The sequence below is a fragment of the Corvus cornix genome, chromosome 11 (genome assembly GCF_000738735.6).
Source record: "Corvus cornix cornix isolate S_Up_H32 chromosome 11, ASM73873v5, whole genome shotgun sequence".
Lineage (NCBI taxonomy): Eukaryota > Metazoa > Chordata > Aves > Passeriformes > Corvidae > Corvus > Corvus cornix.
The window spans coordinates 20,640,675-20,662,638 of NC_046341.1; the positions used below are offsets into that span (position 1 = coordinate 20,640,675).

A 21,964-nucleotide genomic window follows, 5' to 3' on the forward strand; every position below is an offset into this window, starting at 1 on the left:
CACACTGAGAAGAGGGTTCCAGACTTGCCCTTCATTGTCAATATACCCAGACACAGACCATCTGTCACAACTGTAGTGATGAAACACCCACTATACAGTTGGGATTATAATCTTTGGTGATGCTTACTACTGTGATTGACTACTGTTTTACTAATTCCTATTCTGATTCAATAAACATGGGATGCACCTCCACAACAATGCTGAAGGAAGCAGGACACCCAGTTAACACAGGCATTTGCTCTGCCTGCCTTTGAACATCACACCTCCCCACCTCATTACCTGCAATGTGCGCTGAGTGCTGCGTGACCCACCTTGAGTGTGGAGTGCCATCTTCTGAGGACAGCAAATGGCATTCCATGAAAGCAGGAGTCTGGCAGGATTCATATTCGTGAACCATGCACAGTTTTTTTAGCATTATTGCCTGCTATAATACTTCACTAAACAACTAGTCACAAACTGAATTACCTGACTGTGGCCAAAAAACACCAAAGGAGCACCGAATTTTTGTTGTTAATACTTTACTTTGTAGGGGAAAGGGCTGTTTAGACAAATTACTGACCCGTTCTGAATTTCAGATGTACAACAGATCTTTAAAGAAATGTGCATGCAATAAAAAGGCATGAGTTATATTTTTCTTTGCTAACTACACAGGAAATTGCTTGGTTTTCTCCAAGCAACACCAAATATGGTCTCTACATATAATAAGTAAGTCCATTCTTACAGAACTGATGGATACTTTCAACAGGCTGCAAGATCCATTCTTTTTATAATCTATGTGGATTGTGTGCTGCAGATAAATAAAAGATGCCCTAGGGATTTGTCTTGGTTTGAAAGACAGGTGTCTGCTAAGGAAGGCAGAAGCCTCCCTTGGAATGGCAGATGCAACCCCCTTCCCTCTGAGTTATTATAATTTTGAAATCAAGGGGGGCTTTTAGGCAAAGATGTGGGAAATAGGAATAACAGTTCTTTACTATTATATATCTATATGTGTATAACCAGTCAAACAAACAGCAATAACTCTGGCAGTAACAGCAAACGATCACAAACCCAGTCCCAGCCTTCTCGGCTGTCAGGCCCTTTCCCCTCGGTGCAGTTCCGCTCGCAGCCGGCAGGGGCGCTGGCGGCTCCCGGTGAGCAGGGCAGGTGCGATGGTTCCCCCGCGGCTGCAGGGGGCGCTCCGGAGCGAGCTCGGGGAGCACGCGGCACTGGTGCCCTGGGATCCCGGGAAGGGATGGAACAAAGGCTTCACAAACGCCTGGGCAGCCGATCCCGGTGTCCGGCCGGACCCTCGGGAACAGCAGGCTGGAATGGCAGGCTGGAGTGTCAGGGACAAGCACAAATCCCGGATGGCAGACGAGATGTATCCAAACGGGGAACCCCTGGAGGTCTAGGCAGGCAGGGCGAGCACGGCTACAATGTAGTGAAGGCTCGAAGCAGCGGCGGGGCAGGGCGGCCACAGCGCGGCTCCGAGCAGGGTGGGGAAGGTGGGCTTGGGATCCCAGTGTTTTCTCCAGTAGAAAGAAAAGCGGCCGTAGGAAAAAACAGCTTCCTCTCTCTCTGGACACCAAGACCCAACTGCCCCCACACCCAGGTGAAACAAAAGAGTAGCCAGGCGCACCCCACCCCCAGTGGGTAGCTCTTTGTCTTCCTTAAGTACTCAGCGATTAGCAACAGTATGGGGGAAAATTCCTTTAACAGAAAAAAACTAGAACTCTTAAATCCCCAACATTATCCACCCCGAATTTTTCCCATACTAACATGTTATATGAAACTTAACCTTTTTAACCATATACATGCATCACCCGAATTATATACATATATACATGCTGATACTGATACGAGTACAAAGCCATGGGTAGTTCACCCTAAAACAAGGTCCCCTTGAGGTAAGCATCGGGTCTCTCCATCCCTTTGCATCACTCACCAGGTACAACCTGGTCCCTGAGCAAAAACAACCCCACGGATGGGTTTGTCTTTGCTCAAGGCAGACTTAACCCAAACAGTTTTTCCAAGCATACCTCTCATGTGCACCACTGGAACCTTATCCCCGTCTGTTGTTTGTAGGGGTTTGGATTGGGCAGGGCCTGCTCGGCTGGTGGAACCTCGAGTGTTAACTAACCAGGTGGCTCTTGCTAAATGCACCTCCCAGTTTTTGAAAGTCCCCCCACCCAGTGCCTTCAAGCTGGTTTTAAGCAGTCCATTACACCGTTCAACTTTCCCAGCTGCTGGTGCATGGTAAGGGATGTGGGACACCCACTCAATGCCATGTTCTCTAGCCCAGGTGTTTATAAGGCTGTTCTTGAAATGAGTCCCATTGTCAGACTTGATTCTCTCAGGGGTACCATGCCTCCAAAGGACTTGCTTTTCAAGGCCCAGGATGGTGTTCCGGGCAGTAGCATGAGGCACAGGATAGGTCTCCAGCCATCCAGTGGTGGCTTCTACCATTGTGAGCACATAGCGCTTGCCTTGGCGGGTTTGAGGCAGTGTGATGTAATCAATCTGCCAGGCCTCCCCATACTTGTATTTGGACCATCGCCCACCGTACCACAGGGGCTTCACCTGCTTGGCCTGCTTGATCACAGCGCATGTCTCACAATCATGGATCCCCTGGGAGATACTGTCCATGGTTAGATCCACCCCTCGATCTCGTGCCCACTTATAGGTGGCATCTCTGCCCTGATGGCCTGAGGCATCATGGGCCCATCGAGCTAGGAACAACTCTCCTTTATGTTTCCAATCCAAGTCTATCTGGGACACCTCTATTTTCGCAGCCTGATCTACCTGTTTGTTGTTACGATGTTCTTCGTTAGCCCGGCTCTTGGGGATGTGAGCATCTACATGACGGACCTTCACAGATAGCTTCTCTACCCGAGTGGCAATGTCTTTCCACTCTTCAGCAGCCCAGATTGGTTTTCCTCTGCGCTGCCAGTTTGCCTTATTCCACCTTTCCAGCCAACCCCACAGAGCATTGGCTACCATCCATGAATCAGTGTAGATGTAGAGCTTTGGCCACTTCTCTCTTTCAGCTATGTCCAGAGCTAATTGAACAGCTTTGAGCTCAGGAAATTGGCTCGACCCACCTTCTCCTTCAGTAGCCTGTGCAACTTGTCATGTGGGGCTCCATACAGCGGCTTTCCATTTCCGGCTAGCGCCTACAATTCGGCAGGAAGCATCAGTGAAGAGGGCATATTATCTTTCACTCTCTGGTAGCTCGTTATATGGTGGGGCTTCTTCGGCACGCGTCACTTACTCCTCTTCTTCTTCAGAAGATAACCCAAAAGTCTCACCTTCCAGCCAGTTCGTAATTATTTCCAAGATCCCAGGGCGACTTGGGTTTCCAATTCGGGCGCGCTGCGTGATGAGGGCAATCCATTTGCTCCAAGTAGCGTCGGTGGCGTGATGTGTGGTAGGAACCTTTTCTTTGAACATCTACCCCAGCACCAGTAGTCAGGGTGCCAGGAGGAGTTGTGCCTCTGTGCCGATTACTTCTGAGGCAGCTTGGACTCCTTCATGAGCTGCCAAGATCTCTTTCTCTGTGGGAGTGTAGTTGGCTTCAGATCCTCTGTAGCTTCGGCTCCAGAATCCCAGTGGTCGGCCCCGAGTCTCACCAGGCACCTTCTGCCAGAGGCTCCAGGACAGACCATTGTTCCCGGCTGCAGAGTAGAGCATGTTCTTCACCTCTGGTCCTGTCCTGACTGGGCCAAGGGCTACGGCGTGAGCGATTTCCTGCTTGATCTGGGTGAAGGCTTGTTGCTGTTCAGGGCCCCAGTGGAAATCATTCTTCTTGCGGGTAACCAGGTAGAGAGGGCTCACGATCTGGCTGTACTCGGGAATGTGCATCCTCCAGAAACCTATGGTGCCTAGGAAAGCTTGTGTTTCCTTCTTGTTGGTCGGTGGAGACATTGCTGTGATCTTATTGATGGCCTCAGTGGGAATCTGACGTCATCCATCTTGCCACTTTACTCCCAGGAATTGGATCTCCCAGGCAGATCCCTTGACTTTGCTCTTCTTGATGGCAAAGCCAGCTTCCAGGAGAATTTGGATAATTTTCTCTCCCTTCTCAAATACCTCTGTTGCCGTGTTCCCCCACACAATGATGTCATCAATGTACTGCAGACGTTCTGGGGCCTCACCCTTTTCCAGTGCAGCCTGGATCAGTCCATGGCAGATGGACTTCCACCCCTGGGGCAGTCGGTTCCAGGTGTATTGCACAAGCCTCCAGGCAAACTGGGGCCTGCGCTCTGGTGCCAGAGGAATGGAGAAGAATGCATTAGCAATGTCAATAGTGGCATACCACTTTGCTGCCTTGGACTCCAGCTCATACTGGAGCTCCAGCATGTCTGGCACGGCAGCACTCAGCAGTGGCGTCACTTCATTTAAGCCATGATAGTCCACAGTCAACCTCCATTCCCCATCAGACTTGTGTACAGGCCAAATGGGGCTGTTGAAGGGTGAGTGGGTCTTGCTGACCACCCCTTGGCTCTCCAGCTCACGGATCATCTTGTGGATGGGGATCACAGCATCTCGATTTGTCCGATACTGCCGGCGGTGCACTGTCAAGGTAGCAATTGGGACACATTGCTCTTCCACCTTCAGAAGCCCAACTGCAGTAGGATTTTCTGATAGTCCAGGCAAGGTGCTCAATTGCCTAATGCCTTCTGCCTCCACAACAGCTATTCCAAACACCCACCTGAGTCCTTTTGGGTCTTTGTAATAGCCGTTCCGGAGGAAGTCTATGCCCAGAATACATGGGGCCTCTGGGCGAGTCACAGTCAGATACTTTTGCCAGTCAGGCTCACCTCAGCTTCCTACAGGGTCAACTGCTGTGATCCCCCGGTTACCCCAGCAATGGATACAGGTTCTGCCCCCACATGTCCCGATGGCATTAAAGTACACTGTGCCCCAGTATCAACCAATGCATCATATTTTTGTGGCTCTGATGTGCCAGGCCATCGGATCCACACCGTCCAGAAAACTCGGTTCTCCCGTGCCTCTTCCTGGCTAGAGGCAGGGCCCCTCTAGCCCTGGTTATCATTCTTTCCCTGGGCATACCTGCTCGAGGTACCTTCAAGGGGATCCGACATATCATCCTCCCATCTGTAACACCTGGCAGCTCGGTCACGGGAGGCTGAGGCTACTTTCACCTTAGCGGAACCCCCTCGGTTAGTGCCTCCCTCCTTGAGTTCACGCACCCGTGCTGCCAGGACAGAGGTGGGTTTCCCATCCCACCTTCTCATGTCTTCCCCATGCTCACACAGGAAAAACCTCAGCTCAGCTCGTGGGGTGTACCCTCTCTAGCTGGGGGACAGCGGGCTCTGACTTGGGGGCCTGTGACTTGCAGCGGTGCCACACTGATCTTCCTCATCTCCTCCCTCATTTCCTTCATCTCTTCTTTGAGGTCCTGGACCACAGCAGAGACATGAGCTTTCAGCGGATCATTGACCATACTGTCATAATGCCTGAGCTTGTTGGCAACAGAGCCCACTGTTTCTCGGTCATTGTCAGCATCAATCGTTGCAATGAAGGTGGTGTATTGCGATGGCCCTAGCCTTGCCAGGTTCCACATCGTCTGTCCTGTGCACCTGACCTTGTCAGGGTCATTATCATGCTGTCCATCCTTCCCAAAGAGTACCTCTAATACTGCCACCTCTCTTAGCTGTTGGATCCGTTCCTCAAGTGTCTTCCACTGCATTCTATGATGGTACTCCTGCATTCTTTCTTTGTGAATGAACCTTTCTCTCACACTCATTAAGAGCTGCTCCCAGAGAGAAAGGGACCCTGGCTCCCTCACGAATATCTGGTCCACACCTGGGTCCTGGGTCAGCGATCCCAGATACCTTGCCTCACCACTATCCAGTTGCACACCTGTGCCCATAAGGTCCCAAACCCAAAGCAGCCAGGTTGTATAAGGCTCACACCCCCTTCGCAGAATGTCTTTTCGCATACCACGGAGACTGTCGTACGACAGGGCCTCAGTGATGATTTCTGGCTCTGACTCCCCTGCTGGTTGTGAGGGCCCTGGCTGCCCATCATCATTAACTGGTCGTACTGATTTGGTCTTATACTTCCTCCTCTGCACAGGGGCGACTGCTGCTGGCTGTGGTTGTCCTTGTGGTTCAGCTGAAACCTGGATGGTTGTAGCATCCGTGGGTTCCACTGCTGCACCATCGGACTCACCCTCCTTGGCGCAGGGAGAGGGTTTTTCACTAGCTGAGGAGGTGTATTCCCTTAGCACTTGGGATATCCCGTGGCGCACCTGGCCCATCTCCTGGCACATCTCCTGGATCCCCTTCACCAGTACCCCCACCCAGTTTGGGTAGTCCATTTCTGAGGTGGGCTGTTGGGCGGTATCAGGCTGTGGGGTAGGATCTCTAGTGTCTGGGGCCGTGTCAGGTTCTGGGGCAGGATCAGGCTCTGGGGTAGGATCTCTAGTCTCTGGGGCTGGTGTCTGGGTAGTTATCTAAGCCAATCTTAACTTATCCTTGAGTGCTAAATAGAGTAGGCCTACCAGCAGCAGATGGTTAGTACTCAGAGGGAATCTAAACCCTTCAAAAATTGATGGGGTGGGCCCAAAGAACTGGTTGAGGGGTTGGGAGAAAACTTCCCCTGGTGTCATTTCCTCACAGAAGGTACCATTTTTAACATAACCCCAAAAACATGCACTTAGCGTGTGACAGCCCTTTATCCATGTGCCCACATTCTGGAGGAAGTTAAAAGCCCATGAATTCCTCACCTTCTCGACCCATAGTGCAAACTGGATAACAGCAACGGTAGCCTTAGTCAGAGGACCCATGTTTAGGTAAGGAGCTGCAAAGGGGAAGAATATGGCCACGACCACCTGCCACCCAAACCAGGGTAAACTAGACCACATAGTGCTGCCTAGCAAGGTTCCTATATCCAGCACACAAAATTAAGTTATCCAGGAACTGTTATTCCTTTTTCACCTCTCTCTCTTAATGCCCTCAGGCCCCACATTGGGTGCCAAGATCTGTCTTGGTTTGAAAGACAGGTGTCTGCTAAGGAAGGCAGAAACCTCCCTTGGAATGGCAGATGCAACCCCCTTCCCTCCGAGTTATTATAATTTTGAAATCAAGGGGGGCTTTTAGGCAAAGATGTGGGAAATAGGAATAACAGTTCTTTACTATTATATATCTATATGTGTATAACCAGTCAAACAAACAGCAATAACTCTGGCAGTAACAGCAAACAATCACAAACCCAGTGCCAGCCTTCTCGGCTGTCAGGCCCTTTCCCCTCGGGTGCAGTTCCGCTCGCAGCCGGCAGGGGCGCTGGCGGCTCCCGGTGAGCAGGGCAGGTGCGATGGTTCCCCCGCGGCTGCAGGGGGCGCTCCGGAGTGAGCTCGGGGAGCACGCGGCACCGGTGCCCCGGGATCCCGGGAAGGGATGGAACAAAGGCTTCACAAACCCCTGGGCAGCCGATCCCGGTGTCCGGCTGGACCCTCGGGAATGGCAGGCTGGAGTGGCAGGGACAAGCACAAATCCCGGATGGCAGACGAGATGTATCCAAACAGGGAACCCCCCGGAGGTCTCGGCAGGCAGGGCGAGCACGGCTACAGCACAGTGAAGGCTCGAAGCAGCGGCGGGGCAGGGCGGCCACAGCGCGGCTCCGAGCGGGGCAGGGAAGGTGGGCTTGGGATCCCGGTGTTTTCTCCAGCAGAAAGAAAAGTGGCCATAGGAAAAAACAGCTTCCTCTTTCTCTGGACGCCCCCACACCCAGGTGAAACAAAAGAGTAGCCAGGCACACCCCACCCCCAGTGGGTAGCTCTTTGTCTTTCTTAAGTACTCAGCGATTAGCAACAGTATGGGGGAAAATTCCTTTAACAGAAAAAAACTAGAACTCTTAAAACCCCAACAGGATTTTGCATACTAAGTGAATACACCAAGTATTACCAAGTTCCTTTATTTTCTCACAAGCACAGTGATACTGTTTTCCTTCAAAGTGCAGTTCTTGAAGTGTTTTGGTGAGAATTCAGCTTTCATTTAAGAGGTGAGTTTCAGTTCTCATAGTTATATTAAAAAACATCAAAACCCCATATCTGACCCCAAATGAACTCCCATAGTTCAAAAGCCTGAGGCAAAGTGAAAATATTGGATTTTTCAATAAGCCCCATGTCCTAATTTTCACATCCTTACCACAGTTCCCAAATGGTTTAGCCCTACATGAGGTGCTGACCTCAGAGCAAAACTACATGCGTGTGTGTGCCTGGTCTGGGAAACCCATTCCAGGGCTAGGTCACAAAAGATCCTAAACATAATTAGAAAAACAACCGGAGATTTGAAAGGATGAGGGGGTTGGCATTCTCTTCACAGAAAACCATGTTTGGGACCCACTTCCACTAAGTCAGAGATGGAGCATGGCTGATAGGAGAGGCTGGACCCACTTCACACTCATGTTGCAACAGCTGGTTTGGGTTCACCCAACCCGGGGCCCGGCAAGTGTGGCCGCTTGGGTTGAGCATGTGCTCACAGAGGACAGGCTGGGCTCCTCGTCTGCAGCTCTGAGCTGTTTGTTTAAGGAGAATACTTTCTGGGTGCAACTATCTGAAGGACAAGGACCCGACAGCCTTCTGGATGGTTCTTTCATACAAACATTCTACTGCTTTTACTAGCAGCACTGCCGGATGTGTTACTTGACTGGAGAAATAAAAAGACACAGACATTTCTTCCTTTGGTTTTTTTATTCTCCTACCCTGTTTCCTATTTTTCTAGGATGTGGAAACTGCTCTCAACATTGTCCAAAAAAAAAAAATAATCATGACACTGGATAAGATCTCAGAAGTGATATATATATATTTCAGGATATTTTACTTGCCTTCTGTGTTTTGTAATTTTCTAAAATGACTCATAGGGGTTAGTAACAATTTTTAAACAAAAGCTGAGATTGTCATGGGATTGTCATACCAGCTATTCCATATTATTGTGAAAAGGAGAAAAAAAGGCAACAAACACCAAGAAACAAGAGATGACAAAATATCATGCTATGAAAATGTGCATCATGCTATGAAATAGTGCATATTGCATTTTCTCACCCCAGAGCTGCTCACCAAATTCCCTCCAGTTCCTGCTGACCAAGACCTCCTGAAAACTGCTTCTCATCAGGCAGTTTCTGACAGCTCATTTTCTGGAGCATTTCAGTATCTCCACCATATCTATTTTTAAACATATCCTATGCCAAGTGAAGTGAAGGTACTTTTTGGGGCACATTTACCATATTCATAGGCACATAGGCAGGTTTCCCTAAGAACATTCTATTGTCAGAAGGGGCGTAGCACTTCCATTCCTACGGATATGGCTTTTGCACCTGTTGTGAGTGCAAAATAATAGGAAATCTGTAATGAACTTGGAAGATAATTTTGTCCTTTTTTTTAATTCATTCATTAATTTAAAATTAATTACATTTTTAAAAATATGATTAGTTACTTAATTTACAAAAAAAATCCTGTGACTGTTTGTATGAAAGTATCATCCAGAAGGCTGTCTGGTCCTTGTCCTGCTCCTTCAAGATAGTTGCACCCAGAAAGTATTCTCCTTAGACAAAGAAAGTTCTGGCTGTTTCCAGCTCAGACAGAGTTGTGGACGAGGAGGACTGCTTTGGCAGTCTTACCATAACAGGAGGCCATCATTCTAAGCCACGGACACCTTCTCCCTGCAGCCATTTGGATTTAAGAAAGAGCCCCACTGCCAATGCCCCTCACCGCCCATCATCCAGGCTGCCAGAGATGAGCCATGCCCTTTCCTGGAGGCAGAAAGATGAAGCACAGAGAGCTTCAGAGCTTTGACAATGCCAAGTGCAAGCATTTAAAAAACACATCAGCAACTGTTTATTTAGACTGCACTAGGGCACTGCTGTGCCAGATCACTGCTGCCACCTTCTCTCTGCAGTTACACCTCACCAGGACTTAGCTCTCTCTTCCCTGGGTTCCTCACAAAATGGCCAGATCATGCTGCTTCCCATGGTGCTGCTGAAGCTTCTCTCTCCACTTCCTCACCCTTCCCACTCCACGGCAGGTCTGTCCGTCACACCTCAGCAGTTGAGTGGGTACAGAAAACCAGGTGTGCCATCAGCTCACCCCCTCGCCAGCACAAAGCCACAGTGGAGATCAGGGAAGCACCCTGCCAGCACCACGCAGCACAGGTCTGCAGAGACACGCTGTAACATTGGATTTCCTGTCCATTATCAGTCTGAGGGATGCCATGCTGTGTTTGGATTGTATCCTTTCTTCATGTACTGACAAAATGGAAAGGTGACCCAAGGGATAGGGATGGAAACTGGCAGCCTGCTGAAGGATGGGCATTTTCATCTGGTCTTTGCTGCCAAAAATACCAGCAAGCCTGAGCTAAAGTGAACAAGGGTAGTGAGCAGGAGGAGGTGGCATGAAAGGAGTCAGAGGACCCCTTAGCAGTTATTCTGTCTTTGGGCATTTGTTCAGTACTGGAATGGCCAGAAAGGAGTATGGTTCCATCCCAAAGAGGCAGTGGAAACCTACAGATCTATCTTGGTAAAAAACACTATGTCTAAACTTTAGCGTGCTCCCCAAAGTACCACCAGCTCCTCCCAAAAGTGTAGTGTTTTCAGGTACATTGACCTGTGAAAAATGGAGATACACAGCTATGTATGCTGGCAGGTAGCAGATCATTTTTAAGGGGCTTTTTTAACTTAAGGCCTTTCTCCATATGTGCGAGTACAACCCTTAGAACACAGCAGTACCAAAGACTCATAAGGCTTTTCCTCCAGACCCTTCCCCATCCTCGTGGTCTCCTTTGGATTCTTTCTAATAGCATCATGGCTTTTTTGTATTGTGGTGCCCAAAACTGCCCCCAGCACTCGAGGTGAGGCCACCCCAGCCCAGAGTGGAGCAGGACAATCCCCTTCCTGGCCTGGCTGGCAGTGCTGGGCCTGATGCCCCCAGGACAGGGATGTCCCTCCTGGCTGCCAGGGCACTGCTGACTCAGATCCAACTGGCCATCGACCAGGACCCCCAGGTCCCTTCCCACAGCTGCTCTCCAGCCTCTCATTCCCAGTCCATCCACACAGCCAGGGGTGCCCCCTCCCAGGTGCAGAGTCCAGCACTTGCCTGTGTTCAAACTTCACATGGTTGGGGATTCTCCATCTCTCTCATTTGTCTGGGTCTCTCTGCAGGGCCTCTCTGCCCTCAAGGGAGTCAACAACTGCTCCTAATTTAGTGTCATCAGCAAAGCTCCTTAGTGTTCGTTTTGACCTGGGTCCAAGTCGTTAATGAAGATACTGAAGAGCACAGGGCTGAGGATGGAGCCCTGTGGAACCCCACTAGTGACAGGTCACAATCCTCATGTCACCCCATTCACTACAACTCTTTGTGCCCAGCCTGTGAGCTAGTTGCTCACCCATCATGTAACACACCCTGGCCCCACATGAAAAAAGAGCACCTGTGGTATCCAGCACTCCTTTTCTATACCCAGCACTGCCTCAACTCACATCATCTCAATTGTCTTATATTGTCTAATATTTTAGTCATACCACATTACAACTTTAAAATGTATGGCTGATGACTAAGTAGCACAGGTATTGCAAGTACAAAATGTTAATGGATTTCTAGTATTTCAGACTTTGAGATTGGCTTTTCAAGCATAATCTTAAATCCATCCTTGGTGGACAAGCACACCTTTTGGGCCCATCATTATAGACAGTGCTACTCTCTTGTTTCTTGACCTCCTAACCTCCCTGGAAATGGGCCTTGTTCAAATTCCTCTTAGGAGTGGATAAAAAATTTTCATTACAAAGTCATTTCTAACTCCTTTCAATAATACGCTTATGCATGGCAGGTGAGAGCAGACAGTTGTGCAAGCTGAGCAAGTTCATGCCAGAATACTCACGGATCCTCAGCTGAGACTTACCGTGCTTCAGCAGAGCTGAGCACACACTTACCGTCCTTGATTGCTGATAAATGGCAACACTTTTCCCAGGCTGTAATCAGAAAAAGTGCAGTCATGGAAACTGAAAAGGGGGTGGCACAGCTGTCTTTTTGGGTTGAGTGGGGGCTTTGGGCTTGTTTGCCTTTTTTTGAATAAATAGAAGAAAAATATTTACTTTCTTTTACCTCACTGCTAACCTATTTTTCTTTCCAGGTAATATAATTGGTTCTGGGATCTTTATTTCACCGAAAGGAGTTTTGGAGCACGCCGGCTCGGTGGGACTTGCTCTCATTATTTGGGTGCTTGGCGGCGGTGTGGCTGCCCTTGGCTCGCTGTGTTACGCTGAACTGGGAGTCACCATCCCCAAGTCAGGAGGGGATTATTCCTATGTCACAGAGATTTTTGGTGGGTTAGCCGGGTAAGTACCCTATCTCTATAAACTAGTTTGAAAACACATTTATATTATGTATTTGGTGTGGGAAAGCCATCTGACAACATTTATCAATAAAAATATTTTAGCAAAATCAATCTTTCTGTTCTCTGTTAGAAATAACAAATTGCCCCTACACAGACCTCTCGGTGCTGCTTTGCAAGGAAAGGTGACAGATGCTTTCACTTCCCTCACTGACTCAGTCAAGTCCATGACAGAAAAGAGTGATGCTGTGTCCGGGTGATAATTCCTGTGTGCCAATCATGAATGATCAGTGCCTTGTGTTGAAGAGCTTTACCCATCAGGGAGGCCAGGCTGGAGCTACTTACCAGAAACAAAGCAAAGCTGCTTCACTTACTGCAGCTGTACAGAATAACCAAGTGCTGTAAATACAAAGGGGGGAGGAATGCTAACTCAGGAAGTGATTTCTCTTTGAAAAGACTACTAATGGGGTAGTGTGGCTAAGGGAGGAAGGGACAAGTGAGAGGAGGTTATCTTTTTTATTTGAGTGTACACTTTTTCATGTATTCAACACAATAAATTAAGCTGTCAGCCTACAGGCTACTAGAGAAGCAGCAGAATGTTCTGACCAGCTCTCTTATTGGAAGTAGAGAGGCCATACCATGTACTGGTGGTTTAGTTAAGAAATTAGCATCAGTAGAGAAAACTAGAGAAAGAGTAAGGAAAATAAAAAAACCACCAAACCAGAGTATTCCTTCTCATGTGAGATGGAAAATTAGCTCATAACAGTTGAGCTGGCTGCTGAGCAAGGACAAATCAGAACAGGCATAACACAGGCAGTCTGTCACCCTATCCCACAGGCTGTCCTCTCATGCCTGCCTCAGCTCAGTGCCACACAGGCACTGGGCACAGCATTACAGACATCCTTGGTCACAAGGTACATTTCTGATGCTTTTTAGACTTAAGCCATTGCCTTATGCTGGTTCACCTAGTCTGTGTTTCTTCAGCTGATGGAATCTCTTCTCTGACTGCTGTCCTGCTTTGCACAGAAAATTACACTGACACCACAGAACAGATTGAGATAAAAACAACATTGGCTTGGTTAACCAAATCTCAACTCCACTGAGGTTTTTTCTTTCATGAGGGCAGGAGCTGCACAGCAAAGTTCCTGCTTCCCCAGGGCACTGCAGCAGGCAGGCAGCAGCTTCCCCACTGCCTACTCACGGGAACAGTGTCTGCAAGCAGGGACCAGGGAAATGAGAGTATAGAGCCCCACAAACAGTCACAAGTCCCATCCCTGGAACATCACTTTGAAGGAGGCCAGAAACATCAGAGTTCCACAAAACCAAAAGAATTGTGCTTTCTAGGGCAGAAAATGAAACTACTTAGAAATCAAGTACAACTAAACCCAGCTTTAAATTGTTCCTCAGCTCACTATTCCACATTCAGAGAACTTGCCTGGTTCCTGCAAACACCAAGCTATGCTACTGCTGTAACAAACCACACACCAGTTGATTGATCACTGCCCAGCATGTACCTGGGGACAGTCTCACCTTCCAAGGCGGGAAGTTCTGCTTGGGCAGCACTTACTTGGTGTCCAGGCTTCTAATGCACAAGCAGTATCAAAAAAGCACAACCTGTCCCCTGAAGGGAAGCAGTGCTCCCATTCTTGCTGTGTAGAGACTTTAGCTCTTCTCTCAAGAAAAGAAGTAGTCCCACTAGGATGACAAAGTGTTGCATTAGGCAAAAGCCTTCAGGTAGGTTTTGGTGTAAAAAGGGGGGATTCGGTCATATTTTCCAGTAAAGCCAAACTGGGATTATGCCCTGCTGCTGAGCCACCACCTAAAGCCTGCAGCTTTGGGGAACTCTTAAAAGCACCTTCAGCTCCCCGCTTGGGAAGTGCCCATTCACCACTGGCAGTTGCACACAGGGTCCGAGCTTAAAGGGGTCTGCACTGTGCCTCCCTGAGATAAAAACCACTGTTTCTCTCTTTTGATTTAATCCTTCTACAGCAAAGTACATCAAACTCAAGCACACAAAGCTTTAGTGCATCTGCCTTTCAAGTGCATCTCATTTTCTCAATGACCAATTGGATGGTTTGGTCTATTCACACAAAGATGTTTGTTATAAGAGCACATGCTGTACCTACCCAGACCACAACAGCTCCACTTCTGTAGTCTTGTCCCTGTCTCCCAAAATCCTCCCATTTATTATGTTTTACTCCATGGATATAAGGCACAAAGAAATACTATTTGATTATAACAGCCATTGGAGTATTACATGCCCCAGCTTCTGTGTCTGGCAGTATCGATAGCTGGTTGCATAACTTTTAATTTAAAAAGCCACATTGCTGGTGTGATTCAAGTAGGTGAATGGAATAACGGAGGCAGGGCAGGGCCATCTCCTGAGCTGGCAGGAGCCCTGCTCTGAGTCCAGGTCAAGGACAGCATGAAACACTGCTGAACAGTGGTGGTGATGGCAAACCTTGGTTGGAGACAACCCTGAGCAGAGACACTCCCCAGTTCCTCTGGCCAGGGGAGAAGGACGAGGTGAGGAAGGGTTCCAGTATTACTAGGCTCTGGTCTGGTACCAGAGAAAGACGACTGATTTCATCTCCATTTAGAAATCATTTTGGTCTTAAATAGCATCTGTGTGCAAGCACACAAACTGCAGGGAATGTGTCACAGCCTGTGCTGTAGGAGCCATCTGAGCACAGCTCTTCTTACATGCATATGGGCTTGCAAATCTGTACGGGTCATAAAAAGAACATTACCCCAAATAGTAAATAAAAGGCTTAATATGTATTCTTGCAGAAGATAATGAATAAATTCAGCTTCATGAAAAACCCTCCAGTGCATTTCTGATCAGTACAACTTCTTCTGAATGCTCAGCAATAATGCTGCAGCTAACACAGCTGCTTCACCAGCAGAGACCAGTGACTGGACATATGTCCTTATTAAAATCAGTCAGCAGAGAGTTTTCGGCCAAAGCTTTGATAAGTGTCACTCTAAACTGCAAGTATAATATGCTTCAAATATACTTGTATGTTTCTTTTTTGTTATTGCAAAAATCTGAATCTTCCAAAGGCAGTGTTTCAGCAATGTAGGATAGCATTGTTAGTATTCAAACTGGCTCCAACTTACTTCAACCAGTTCAGTTTTTCCTGAACTGTACTAAGGTGAGTTGTACTATAGCAGCTGCTTCAAACTGTTTTCTTTTGCTAATGATGCACAAGTAGGGTACAATGGAATTTTATATTTTCACAGGCTGCTTTGAATCCATAACATTTAATATCTATGTGAGATCCTTGTGGGAGTACATGCACATCCCAAATAGATGTTTGAGAACTGATTTCACCAAGTCCACTAGACTCTTTAAGTCCCAGATCAAACCATGTTGTTTATTTCTTTCCAAAGGTGAGGAAATTTGTATGCAGAGATATCTGCAAAAAAATTCAGTTTTAGTCCAGCGATGACTGGTACTTCACACAAATGCCATACCTTCCCAAGAGTAGCACATGGCACCACATACTCCAGCCTGTTTCTAAAATGGGGGGATGGGCTCTAATTAGACATTGTCTCATTCATGTACACACTGATGGGAGTGTGTGCCATTAACTTCAATGAACTTTGGATCAGACTCAACAACCAAACACAGGGGAGGCCATCCAGCCAGTAGCTAGAATACAGGCAGGAATACAGGCAGGGAGGTTATTTTACCAGCTCTTTCACCACCAGCACGTGTAGGAGCTCAGATTTCTCATGCAAACTCCGATGTTCAGAAAAAAAAACCCAACCAAACAACCAAAACCCCAAAACCAACCAAACATCCTTTTTCTTTACATTCAGCTGTCTCAAGCCTGTTATAAAGATCTCATCACTTCTCAGACAGCAACAAAAGAAGATTTAACTTCTGGTATTCTTGTAATCACAGTTACAGAGAAACTTTGCAAGGCTGTAGGGTGGAGTTCCACCTCCCAACATTCTCAGTGCCATAGCTCAGCCCTCAGGACAATAATTCCACCATTTTCCATCTGAGGAACAAAGTAATTCCAGGTATGCCTTGCTGTGGTCTCCCTGCCTCGAGCAAACACCCCCTCTCCACAAGCCATTTTACTCAGGAACAGCCATTCCCAGCCAGCTGGGCCTTCAGGTCCTCATCCTGCCCTGGCAGCCGCTGGCACTATGAGAACAAGGTGCATGCCAGCGATGCACCCTGGCCCCCACAGCTGGTTGTCTGGGGATGTGAATGTGATCTGAGTGACCAGTGTGAAGATCTTTTTCTCAGAAGTGGGTTTTGATTAAAACTTACCTGTAGAAACAAGATAAAAGTGGGCTTACACCTTAGGCAATCTTCCTTCTTGTTTTACTGCCATCTCTCTTGAGCTTCACATTTGACAGTGCTAAAATTATGCACTTGCTTTAATTTGCACTATCAATCCTGCATTTCAATTCCATGACTGTCATAAATAATCCATTCCTATTAAACCATATTCTACCCAATACCAGCTATACCACACTCCATATTACAACACAGAAACAAGGGCCAATTTTGCCTGAAATAATGTTTTCAGAGTCATTCTCCCCACTGAATGTTTTACACAGTTCTTGGCCTACATAATTTGTATGGGTGAAGGTAAACATAACAGGGAAAAACCTGTAGCCTCTGCAAAGGCCCTGCCAGTTGACAGCCGTACAAACCAACTTGACCTCAGTCAGAACCATCAGTATCCTAATCATATTCAGCAAATTGTTATTGCAGTCTTTAGGTCCTATTTATTCTTCAGTGTGGACCAGCTGAGTTAACTCAGCAAGCAGGATCTGCAGAGCTGTCCCAAGCTGGGTGCATCATCAACACCACCAAATATCACAAAGCAATCGCTGGAGAAAACTGCTCTGAACCACAATGAAAAACATTAGAAGTTGGGGGGGGGGGGGGGGGGTGGAGGAGGCGGAGTCACACAACAAAATAAAGAGAAAGAAAAAAAACCTGCTGAGTTTATTGTAAAAATCTACAGTGCCAGTTAGGAAGGCACCCAGTTCTTGCATCAGTTTGGTTTGCCAAATTAACTCTGATAGCTAATAATTGCCCCATGCTTCTCAGAAATAAGAAGGCAAAGTGAAGGATGAGACTGAGAGACATTTACCACCTCAGCTGAGGAGCACCCAGCAAGCAGTACTCCCTCCAGGTTAATGGCACAGAGAGGGGCTCCCTCAGCTGTGCCAGATCTACAGGCCTGCAAGCAGGGAACACAGTGGGTGGGTGCAGCCCCTTAAAGAGCAACCCACGTAATATAGAAATTATACTGTCTTATTTGGAAATATCTTTTCCAATCCTCATTTGTGTCGGGCATCCCTGCGCATTACATTTGTGCATGTATGTGAACAAATGACTGTGTGTGTATCTGTGTGTGCATACAGATGGCAAGAAAAATTTCACATTCTTGCAATGACTACTTCTCACTATAGAAATAATAATACTTCAAATATTTTTAAAGACTAACCAGATCAACTGCTGCCTTTTTAACTTTTTTTTTCTTTGCACAGAATGAGAAACCAAAATATCTCACACTTCCTATTTGCACAGATACCTTGTTGGGTGCAATCACCTTAAGCCACAGCTGGAGGCAACCAGCCAGCCCAGTGGACCCCAGTTGTGTGATCCATCACAAAATACTGCAGCACTTATCTGCCCTGGCCCGGGTCAGAGAGCCAACACCAGCAGTGACAAGAAACCCCCCTGCTGACCAGCAGGGAACTGGTAGCAGCCCTAAGAGTGCAGCCACTGCCTGTAGCCCTGCCAAAAGCCTTTAGAGGTGCCTTCAGTGGAGGGACTGCTCCTCTGTGGTACATGTCCGTCCTGTCCACAGTACCACGGTTCCTGTCTGCTGTGGTAATGTGTCAGTCCAGGAGCAACAGAGATCCTTTCATCTGGACACACAGTTAAATCAAAACATGCCTGCTGCTCATAATCCTTGCTCTTCCACATATTCCTAAACCATGCTTGTTTCATTTAAAATCTAGACTGTGCTAAGAACATGGGAAAAGGGATAAGGAGAGTCACAAGTAAGTGACTGTTATGTCACTTGTCCTGTGACCAGGACGAAGTTGCTCAGCTCTGATGCGTCATGCACAGCTGAGCGTGTGTTATCTCCTCCAGCACAGCACCAGCACTGCTTTCTTGTGCTTTTCCTTGTCTTTCCAGGTTTCTGCTGCTGTGGAGCGCAGTGCTTATCATGTACCCAACTAGTCTGGCTGTCATTGCACTGACCTTCTCAAACTATGTCCTGCAACCCGTCTTCCCTAACTGTATTCCCCCCTATAATGCCTCTAGGATCCTCTCCATGGTGTGTTTACGTGAGTATTTGCTTCTTGCACACACACAGATCTTGCCCTGGTTTTACAAGGGACTACTTGAGGGGCCGCTCCAGCCAGGCTGGAGTCAGGGCCACAACTCCAAAGGCTGGTGGGGAGGCCCCAGGAGAGGCACTGTGACCAGTGTGGGATATTCTGTCCCTTTCCACTTGCCTGCAGCAAATCTAGTGGCCTGGAGTGAGGCAGAAAGGCACCTGAATCCCTGTGGGTCCAGGGAAAGTAGAGGCAGGTGAGCATGTGGGAGGGGACACAGAGGCATAGGCACCTGTGACCCACCACCATTTGAGCCTTTCCCCTTCCTAGTCTTCTTTCACATTTACAAACTTGAGTGTGCAGAAGGCAGCGTGCAGCCAGCTCTGCATTAATTACTTCTGGAGCCAGCGAAAGCCAACCCAAGCTCCAGGACTGAAGACATTCACTGTTTCTGTGAGGAGGCAATGATCCCTGCACGCTGAGCACTACTCAGGCACAGTTATTGGAACTGGGGAGAGCCCCAAGGCAGCAGCCAAGGGGTGAAGGCTGATGGCTGCCAGGGATGCCCCTGCAGCTGAGAGCATCCTTGGGAAAGGCGATTGTCCTCTTCACCCTCGTTCCTGGCCACGCTAGAGCTCCCTGCAGGAACATGTGTGTGTTTTTCAGTATTTTGACTGTATTTTCTTAAATAAACATAATTTCATTTCACTGAATTCAGTCTTTTGCTCTCCAGTCCTCCTGACCTGGGTGAACAGCTCCAGTGTGCGATGGGCAACGCGCATTCAGGATATATTTACAGCAGGAAAACTCTTAGCCCTGACCCTTATCATTATTGTGGGCTTCATACAGATCTTTAAAGGTACTCTGTGAGACAGCTCTAACATTGGTATGGTACTGTTGATACACTTATTTTTCCCACTTACTGCACTGTTTCCTCCTTACAAAGTGACCTGAAGGTGTGCTGGGTTTTGCTGAGCTGTGGAGTTGCATACTGACACAGCTGTGGAAAGTATAACACAAGGGAGAAATCAGCTGTATCCCCTTAAAAAAGTCTCTTTCGAGCTTACCTTGTAGGATTTGATAGAATAAAGGAGAGCAGCTCACAGTGTTTCGGAATAGTTACTTAAAATTTTTAATCCATTGTGCATTCCTTGAATTTGAAATGCTCTGGGTGTAAAACGAATAAGCAATACTTTGCCTAGGGCAGGAAGATATTTGCTTCATTTCAGGCACTAGTCCAATTTCCTACAAAAAGTGACTTACAAGATTAAACACAGGCAAAAAATGTCTCACTGATTCACCAGTTATTGGAAAGCAGAAAGCACAAAAGACTGATATTTTTATCATGCATATGATGAGTCTTATAAAGGACGAAGAAATATCACATTTACAGGGAGCAGAAAACGTTTTCTCAGTGGTAATAGTCCTATAGTCTTGACAAATCTTTCAGTCCCATAGGCATTTTATTTTCAAGGATTTCTACTAAACAACACCAAACTGTTTAAAAGAAAATTGCATTAAGAACAGGTAGGAATTTATACTGCCAAGGATCCACCCTCAGACAGTGCAGGTTGACAAAGGGTCTCATGAGTTGCTGTGGCACAGATGGTGGTGAAGGGTGCCTGTACAGCACGAGCTGCCCCACCAGGACACGGTCCTGCAGAAAGCACTGCAATTGCTATGTCAGCCCATGGTGACATGAAGAGCATGAAGTCTCAGTTCCAATAAGGAATAAAGACTAAAAAGTGAAAGCTTACCTATTTTAAAGTGTGTGAGGAAGGTAGGCGTGGCTTAACATCTTGCTTGCGCTCTCTATGCAGGAAACTACAAAGAGTTGACACCAAGCAACGCATTCGATTTTTGGATGACTCCATCTGTGGGGCATTTAGCATTAGCTTTTCTTCAAGGGTCCTTTGCATTCAGTGGCTGGAACTTCTTGAACTATGTAACAGAAGAGCTGGTTGATCCCCGCAGGCAAGTATCCATTTCCATGACACTTCTTGAAGAGGCTGAGACAGTGGGGCTGTCTGATAGTACTACTCATTTCATAAGATGCTGCAATGTCATTCCATGTCTGTGGGACTGGTCTTTCTAAAGGAGAAAGATTTTTCTTTAGAACAGACAGCAGGCAAGTTACAGAAACACTGAAATTAAAAAAATATTGCACAAGGTATTAACTGAATCAAAGCAGCCTACAGACAAGGCAGTATCTTTATGTTACTATTCAATCATAGTCAATTTTCCATAGCAGAAGATTGACCATAAATGAGATACCACACAAGTATCTACAGGGAGAATCTTCTTTGTCATAAAAAGATGAATTATCCTGGAAGTTGCTTTGCTTTTTCACCCAAAGGTCTCCCACAAACACCTGAAGGAGAAGATTAGTTGTGCAGTGAAAGTGGCACTCTCTGCCCCAGCACAGCTGTGGGCACCAGCCTGCCAAGGCAACTTACATTGGGTCACTGCAGATCCAGGGTACACAAAGGGGCTTGGAAATGATTTATCACAAGCAGCCTGAGAAGGCTGGAGGGAAAGGGAATTTTAGTTTAGCAAAGTTCAAATGTTTCAACATTTCTGAGTTAATAAAGTGGAATGACAAATGTCAAGAGCAGCTCTTGGAGCATGAGTTATTTCTGGGCACCCAATGCACACAGCAATTAAGCAAGAAGAAATTTAAGCTATTACAGCTTGGATGGGAATGACTTAAAGCTAAAGCCTTATGAGCATCTCTGCACACCAGTGAGTGGGAAAGTGTATGTCCAGAAATCTCGTCAGGAATAAAGAAAGTGTGGTAATGTGTTTCCTTAATAAACAACAATATTTTAATGGATGACCACAATTTCAACGATAATAATAAAAAATTTATTGTTTAAATAAGGTAAATATGGCCTTAGTTGAGAAATAAAGAGAGAATGGAGTGAATGGTGCTTTTTTATTTTTACATATTGTTGCAGCCTTAGAGGAGAAATTAAAGTATAAAAAGAATTGGATAACCAAAACCACTTCCTACTTTTCCTAAATCTGTTCAAATTCACAAGGTTAAACATGCTTTCTAAACTCTTTTTTCCAAATCTGACACACAGAGAAAAATGCATTATGTTAGATACAGAACAGTTCAGATATCCACCTCTAAGAAGGTCTCTGGATTCGAGATCAAGTACATCTGTACTACTGTAAGTTGCCACGGTATTGTATGACCAGACCAGGTTTATGGTACACAATGGCCCAAGGCAGCAGCTGAACAACAGGATCCCCTTCCTTTTCAGAGCAGGCGAAGGTAAAGCAAAGCAAGACATTTTATCCCACCACGG

At 47.0% G+C, this 21,964-nt stretch overlaps 1 protein-coding gene across 3 annotated transcripts in view; it reads left to right on the forward strand.

Annotated features, from left to right (window-relative positions):
• SLC7A10 (solute carrier family 7 member 10) overlaps positions 1 to 21,964 on the forward strand; it is a 49,152-nt gene that overhangs the window by 17,883 nt on the left and 9,305 nt on the right. For 2 of the 3 annotated variants that reach the window (XM_039558440.1, XM_039558442.1), the window contains exons 2-5: positions 12,126 to 12,330; positions 18,508 to 18,659; positions 19,384 to 19,509; positions 20,471 to 20,624. In XM_039558440.1, the coding sequence (XP_039414374.1) occupies positions 12,126 to 12,330; positions 18,508 to 18,659; positions 19,384 to 19,509; positions 20,471 to 20,624 (637 nt within the window). The remainder of the gene's footprint in view (positions 1 to 12,125; positions 12,331 to 18,507; positions 18,660 to 19,383; positions 19,510 to 20,470; positions 20,625 to 21,964) is intronic. The other variant, XM_039558441.1, reaches the window with a different exon arrangement.